General features: G+C 29.8%; 1 protein-coding gene across 3 annotated transcripts; it reads left to right on the forward strand.

Annotated features, from left to right (window-relative positions):
- Nucleotides 1–5811: 5811 nt before the first annotated feature.
- On the forward strand, nucleotides 5812–7997 carry LOC107916768 (kinesin-like protein KIN-12E). Of its 3 annotated transcripts, none has more exons than XM_016846137.2 (4): nucleotides 5812–6334; nucleotides 6727–6790; nucleotides 7163–7228; nucleotides 7555–7997. In XM_016846137.2, the coding sequence occupies exons 1-4, from the start codon at nucleotides 6246–6248 to the stop codon at nucleotides 7624–7626; spliced, it is 291 nt and encodes a 96-aa protein (XP_016701626.1). In that variant the 5' UTR covers nucleotides 5812–6245; the 3' UTR covers nucleotides 7627–7997. The 3 variants fall into 3 exon arrangements, 2 of the variants coding, with proteins under 2 accessions (XP_016701626.1, XP_016701625.1); XM_016846136.2 differs by having other exon boundaries at nucleotides 7595–7997; XR_001689594.2 differs by lacking the exon at nucleotides 6727–6790 and having other exon boundaries at nucleotides 5842–6334.
- Nucleotides 7998–8210: the final 213 nt, after the last annotated feature.

The following is an 8210-nucleotide window of genomic DNA, read 5'->3' on the forward strand; positions in this document are numbered from 1 at the left end:
CGTATAACTATCGTGAAATGGGATCCCGAGTTGCAATGTGACATCTTCTAAGGTGATGGTTTCATCCCCATACGATAGATGAAATGCGTAGGTCTTCGAGCACCATCGCATTCCCGTTAACTCAAACATATCTTAAAACTATCATAATGTCTCCCTCAAACACAAAGACAAATAAATTTTTCTCCCCAAATTTACAACACCCAACACAAAAAATAAACAATTTTTGGAAAGAAGAAAACGCTTCCTGCAGTACGCGTTTTCCGTTTCTCTTTCCAAAATAGACCTATTTCCCTAAATTTAGAAAAAAAAAGCCTAAATCCCTAATTAATATTAGAAACCGACCTTTTTTTGTAATTTACCTTGGATTTATTCTTTATTAAGTGATAAATAGGTTCGGTCTACTTACCAATTTCTACACTTTTTTTACAAAAAAAAGTGTAGCAGAAAATTTCTATCTAGTATTTTTCATCTTGGGTTATCAAACTTGTTTAAAAATTTAAGTTTATTAAAATATTAATTTTTAATTGATTGAATTTTTCAACACTTTATCAAATAAGGCTTAAATTTAAAAATATGAAGTGTTGGTGAGCAAAGTAACAATTATATATATTTAAAAATAAAATATAAATTTTGGTACAAATATAATATTATTTTATTATTGCTTTCAAATATTTTTTGGGATTATCGCTTGACGTATTTGGAAAAATCGCAATTTGTTTACTTTCCAAGGCATTTCTTAGAGTATTGATGAGATCCTTAAAATCTCTTATAGCTGGACAAAACAATATACTTCTGTTTTGCTGCAATTAGAGGTTTTGTGCGAGATCATAATGGTGGGTAAATCATTGTGTTCTGCAGATATTTGGGTACTTGCACAATAACAAAGGCTAAACTTTGGGAGATCTTGAATGGGTTGAAGCTCATTTTGGACAAACAATTCGAAAGGATCTCAATCCAAGTAGACAGTATTGAGGTTGTCAATGTCATCCAAGATGGTTCTTCAGGAAACTCTAATTCTACCCTAATAAAAAAAATTCATCAAATCTTGAAAATGGTAAAGTAGTGGAAGATCCAACATATACCCCGGAAAAAAACTCAACCGTAGATAATCTTGCCAAGACCGTTCGTGTAACACCCCCTAACCCTAAACCGACGCCGAAACAGGGTTATGAGGCATTACCGGACATATCAGACAATCTACAAATAATTCTTGAACAAATAACAAACTTATTATAATGTAATCATAATTTCATATAAATATTTTTATTACTAATTGACTTCATTTAAAAAAAAACTCAATATAACCCCTTTATAAATATTTAACCTTCCATGCAATTTCAAACCGCAACCAATTCAAAACCAATATCACAATCCATACAATTTCATATTCAAATACACCTAAACATATCTTAAACATCAACTTAGTAATTTACTAAATAAATATTTGCATATATTGTTTAAACTAATAAACTTCATTCATTCTATTTCAACTTGTTACTAAATATATCAAATATGTTATGATAATTCTATTTCCATTTCATTACACCAAGTATCAAACTATTATTTTAGTATCATTTCCAACCAAAAGGATAAGACACTTTCAAGTGACCAATATAACACCTAAGTACATGCCACTTTACCAAAAGAAAGATTACATCACCAAATTTTGTACTGGAGTCAGGATCGCTCTGGATGCTGAGCCGGAACCTTAATTTTTACAACCTGCACACGGTAACAACCGTATGCTGAGTATATCATACCCAGTGGTATTACTATAATTCAAATTATAATATAATAACAAAGTAAATTAAATCATTTAACTTTAAAATTTTACCAAACTAAATTATATTTAACTTTCTTTTCTCAATATCTACAATTCAATTTGGCTTTCATTAGTTAATATCATATACTATCACATTGAGCCATTATTTATCTCATGAACATTTAGTTCATGCTTTCTATTCGCATTTTCATATTCAATTCAAATTTTCAAATTATATTCCACAATCACGTTTCTTTTCAATGGCTCAACTGATTCATTTCTTTCGATTTAACTTTTCAATTAATTACCCCTATTAACAGACTTGGACTTTCGCAGATACACGGATCCAACCAAACACACCAGATTGGCACCCAGTGCCTCATCGGATAGTTCGAAGCAAAGTTGACATCCAGTTTCTCATCGGCCTAGCCGAAGTAAAGTGATACCCAGTATCTCATCGAATCTATTCGAAGTAAAATAGTGACACCCAGTGTCTCATCGACTCGAGGTCGAAGTTTCCCTGAACTCTTCCAATCCTTTGGCATGCCAACTATATTCGACACAGCCCGACTAGTTAATAGGGTTTCCAATTCTCTATTCAAACTCACTTTCATTTCAAAATTTACTTTCAATATCAAATTCACTTTTTCATTTACTAATCAAAATTCAATTCAATTCTAACACATATTGCTCATTCAATTCAATTTTCTAAATTCAATTCAATAAAGCTACTTACCTCAATATTTACTTACTTAAATTAAATAAATTTAAAATTAATATTTAATAATGAATAACTTGAATTATAGTAATACAAAGCCGAATTTCGCGATTACTCCTCGATAACTTTTTCCTTTCTTTTCGGTGCCGATGTCTCTGGTTCTTTGTTAGCTACGAAAATTAAAATAATTTACAATCATTAATATATCACTAATTTACATTAAATACTAAATTTCTATTTAACATTCACTTAAATTCCAATTTTAGTCCTAACTAAATTCATCTATTTTCCATTACAATTTATATCTTATTCCTACCCAAATTCCATCTAAACTTAAATTTAACTATCAAACTTTCATCATAATTTCATAATTTTAAATTTCTTTCAATTTAGTCCCTAAAACACAAAACTTATAGCCTAGTTTACAATTTAATCCTTTAATTAATTATAATCAATAATTCTATCAAAGAAACCCCTAATTCAATCATTTATTCAATATGAACCCTACTCAAAAAATCTACTAATTTTCAAAATTTCAACTTAAATTTAATAATATTCAACTCTAGGACTCCAAAAACATCAAGATTATTAGAAAATAGGCTAAATTGACTTACCAAATTAAACCCCAAGCTTTAAAAACCCTATTTCTCCCTTTTCTTTCTTTTCTTCTTTCCCTTCTTTTCTTTCTTTTTCTCCATGTTTCGTTCCTATTCTGTTTCTTTCTGTTTCTTTTTATGCTTTTATTTTACTTTAGTTTAATAATTATTATTTCTTAAATATTAAGTAAATAAATATGTATTTTACAATTGTATGTATATGATTTATTACACTTGTACTTTACTATCACCATACATTTGTCAACTTATTAATTTGTTCATTAATCTAATAATATAATATCAATTAAATAATAATAACAATAATAATTATTATAATAAATATCTATTTAATAACAAATATAAATATTACAAATGTACACATATATTTTACATTTGTATTTTATCATCACCATCCACTTGTCATAATTTCAATTTATTTATCATATAAAAATCTTTTACTAATTAATAATAAATAATAAAATATATTTTTTACTAACTCTATATAAATAATACAAATGTACTTATTTAAATTAATACTGTGATAGCCCGAAATAGGCCTAATCGGAATAGTGGTTTTGTAACCACAAATTCGAAGTGAAATAGTTTAATTTTATAATTTTTTATTAATTACCGATTGATTAAAATATTGTGTGAAAATATGGATAGGAAATTTTAATGATTTAGTGCCTAATTGAATTTTTAGGACTAAATTGAAAAAAATGCAAAGTGTGTCTAATTAGTGATTAAATGACTTAATTGAATTATTGCATGAAATTGGAAGTGTTTATGTGGCAAATAGGCCATAAATTAGTGTTATGGACATATAAGGGTAATTCTAGAAAAAATATCTAAGCAAGTGGGTGAAGGGCATTTTTGTCAAAATTGAATAAAAGACAAAATAAGATGAAAACAAGTGTTCATCTTCTTCAAATTAGACCCCCTTGCTGCTGAAAATTTCATGTCACCATAACTAGGGTTCTTGATTTTTCTAAGCTCAATTATAAGTGATTTCTTACCCCGTTTTTAATTGTTTTCGTATTTTTATGCTTATTGAAGCTTGAATTTCATGTTACTACCATTTATTTTAAATGAAATTAAAGTTTAACAATTGACCCATTCATGATATAGTTGCAATTTGATGAGTAATGATAGATAATGGATGTTTGAAGTGCTAATTACGAGTTTTACTAGATGAATTTCGATAAAAATGTTGAAAAAGGACTAAATTGTGAAAGATAGTAAAGTGTGCATAAAGTTGTGATTTTGTGAAATTGAGTTATGAGCATGAAATATGATTTAGTGAGGTTTGAAATTTAAGAAATTTAGTGAATTTTATTTTTACGAGCTTTGGGGCAAAAGTATAATTTTTAAAAAGTTATGAGAAAAATGTAAATTTTGTCAAAATATCGTGTATGAATTGTATTTGAATGGAATGTTGATAAAATGTATTAAATTGTGTTAATATAGATCAAAAAAGAAGGAATAGTGAAAGTGATCGGGGAAAAGAGAAGATTATCGACTAATTTACGAAAATAGTCTTTTTGCATCTGAGGTAAGTTACGTATAAATGATAGCAATATATTTTTATAAATTGTGAATTATATTTGATATATGAATTAATATTGAATGTGGAAGGAAAATTGTTCATGAATTATTCAAGTGATAAAGTGTTTAAAATAAAGTGTTAAGTGTAAATTCCCAGTTGAACTTAGGAATAGAAGTGGATACAAGTGACATGTCACTAGAGACCAGTGTTACAGTGAGTCCCGGGTGCTGGGTGATCTAGCATGTGTTGCAGGCATTCAACAGCTTGTATAAGCAGGCTCATGGACATTTCCAGTGTTATTGATCAGTGGTAGCTTCGGCTACATTTCAATGGTAGCTACGGCTACATATCAGTGGTAGCTTCGGCTACATCTCAGTGTGGCTTTTATGTGCTAATTCTTTACGTATCCGTGTATATTTCGAGTATTCAACGGGATTAATAATGAGTTAAAGTGAATATGAAATGAAGTGTGTATGCAAGTACATTTGAAAGAATGAGCATATGTGATAAAGGTTAAGTGTGTAAATGTATATGCAAGTGAATTGGTAAGATTGTGCATGTGTAAGTGATTGAAATTGCTAAGAAATGTATTGATTAGTTATATGTTAAAAATGTTAATTATTAAATGAGTATTTATTGTTTACATGTAACTTACTAAGCTATTAGTAGCTTACTCATTTCTTCCTTTCCTTTGTTTTATAGTGTTTTGAGCTTGCTCGAATTGGGGATCGTCAGAGCTTGTATCACACTATCAACAGACATCTCAGTATTATGTGATTTCAAAACGTGTAAAGTTATGGCATGTGTAAAAACTTATTCATTTTTTAGTATGTTCATATGATATAGCTAAAGATTAGCTATCAAAATGGTAAATTGAGAACATGTTTTGGTGTTATGTACGTTTAAATGGTAGTTAATACAAGGAAACTATAAAAGAGTAAAAATTTGCAAAGAAGCAGTTTTTTGGACCGCAGCAGTGACGTGAATTTGAAAAACCACCAAAAATAGTAGAAATGGAATTAGAGAGTGAATGATATAAAGAATTAAAGCTTATCAAGTCGATTTTTACATGAAAGAAATGGTGCAGGCAAAGGAATTTTATATTTTGAGATATTTGAATTTTAGTGAGACAGGGTCAAAATGTTTTTTTTAAGTACTCTGTTCTGACTTTAGAAATTTATTAAAAATTGTAGAAAAAGAATTATGAGTTATAATTTATATGTATAGATTCCTTAGGCCCCGTTCTCCTCTGCTTTTTAAACGGGTTTTTGCAACAAAAAGTGTTTTTCTCTTAAAAGCAAAGAAGAACGGCCATCGTTTCAAAATTTTTTCCACCATCAGAGAAGTGCTTTTTGGCTGATGGAGAAGTTAAAAATTTCTCCATTTCTTCAGCCAAAAGTCCGTTTGGCTGATAATTTCCCATTTTAACCTGCCTTCTCCCCCAAAAAAGTTTCTTTTCTCTGGTTCTTTAGAGGAGCTCTATACCCATTTTTTCACATTTTCACTTTCAAAATTTTGGCTTACTACTTTCGATTAGAATTTTCAGGGAAAATTCTGGATTACTACTTTGCTTTGCTCTACTCAGCGGTTGTGGTTTGGGGATTGAGAATCGAGATAAAAGAAATGGAGAAGGGAAACAGGCAAGTAGTTGTTTCAGCATTGCAATTCGCTTGCACCGACGATGTGCCCACCAATCTCGCCACTGCCGAAAGGTTTCTTTTTTTTTTACTCCTCCTATTACTTCCCATTTGATTAGATTTTCTGGGTCTTTCATTAATTTCGAATTGTATTATCTGATCAAACCTATATTCTGGATTTGCTTTGCTACTCTTCCACTTTCATCTGTTAAAAAGTCTCTTCATATTGGTTTTGTGGTTTCTTTTAGTTAATTCTTCCTTTAGTCTTTATTTGATTGAGATTTGGAACTGTGGTGTAAATTGTTTGTTTGATTCTTATATGAGAGTGAGCCTATTTACTATGTGGTGAGGAACCGATAAAAGAAAAACAAAGGATATAGAGACTGTTCATGGTTATAAATTGTTTTCAAAATTAATTTGGTTTCATTGGAACTGTTCAAGTTCGAACTTTTGGGCATTTTCTGCAGTTGTTCATTGGAGACACTAAGTACATTGAAGTTTGCACAGCGGGCTAAATTTATTAAGAACAATGTATGAGATCTTTGCTTAACTACTTTTAATTCAATGCATGGCTTACTCGTCATTCATGTGATTTCCTGAAATCCTATGTTTCATTTTCTGTTCCCAACGGGAACCGATGCTAGCCTTTGAGCCTGTTTAGACTATATAATCTATACTTGTATACTAATAATAAGAGTTTTGTGTTGTGGAACCCATTTAGTTAAAAAGGTAAGAGTGATACCAAGTTTTTTTCATGTATATATATTTAAAAATACAACTTTTTGTTAAAAAAAATTTATTTCTTTTAACCTCTTAATCAGTTAGTCAAATTCTAGTTAATGTATATAGTTTTTAAATTTTGGATGTCATATTTATTGAAAGATTTGAACTAATGTATTGTAGGCAGTGGTAAATGAAGATGCATCTGGAGATGTTGTTGCTATGAGACTGCAAATTCAACAGCTGAAGGTATAATATTGTTAAACTTACGATCATATTTGAAAGTACCTTTAAAGTTATTGTAATACTGTAATAGTAGGCAGTTTGCTCAGTTTCTATTTATCAATATGAGTTTCACTATACTTCTCTGCTGAATCTCCTTTCTATTGAGCAAGCAGTAATTGTATTATGTTTTGCTTTATCTTAACTGAAAAATAAAGGTACAAATAATAAATGTTAATTTACAAAATTTCAAGCAGCAAGCAGAATCTTCTGTTTTTGTGAGCTGAAGTCATGCCAAAGTTTAAATGATTCATTTTATTTATTTCATTTGCATGGTTCTCATATTCTTTCAGGTTTCTAGTTATCCTTATTATCCAAAATTCTGTTTTTCAAAAAGAAGTATCTTGTCTACGAGCTTTTGTTAATGGCAAAAGTGAAAATCTGGATAATGAGATAGGAACTTGCTGCTGCACAGCATGAGTTGCAGATCTTGCATGCTCAGATAGGAGCTGTAACATCTGAAAGAGAACAACAAATGAGCAGCCTTACGGATAAAATAGCTAAGATGAAAGCAGAACTGCAAGCAGCTGAGCCTGTTAAGGTAGAGTTGCAGCAGGCACACTCTGATGCTCAGAATTTGGTGCTCTCTTTATGTTATAAGCTGGACATTGTTATAATAGAATGTTCTTTCAATTTTAAAACTGTATGAGCAAAATGAAATAGACTAGGATACTGCAAATGAGTAATCACTTTGATAATAAGTATTATTTAATGAAATCTTCTACATATTCATTAATGTTTTGTCATTGAGTTTAATTGGATTATAGGTTCAATTGTATTTATTGTTCTAGAGGCTACACTAGGTATCAACTTTCGCACGATGACTTGTTTAATTATTGGTTATATTCTTATTTCTTTTAATGCTTGCATGCTCTTGATTACCAATGCTTGCATGCTTTTTGTTTACACATTGTCCAACTTAGAACGGGTGTCGATCTTTATCATAAAT

This window comes from Gossypium hirsutum, chromosome D01 (assembly GCF_007990345.1).
Source record: "Gossypium hirsutum isolate 1008001.06 chromosome D01, Gossypium_hirsutum_v2.1, whole genome shotgun sequence".
Lineage (NCBI taxonomy): Eukaryota > Viridiplantae > Streptophyta > Magnoliopsida > Malvales > Malvaceae > Gossypium > Gossypium hirsutum.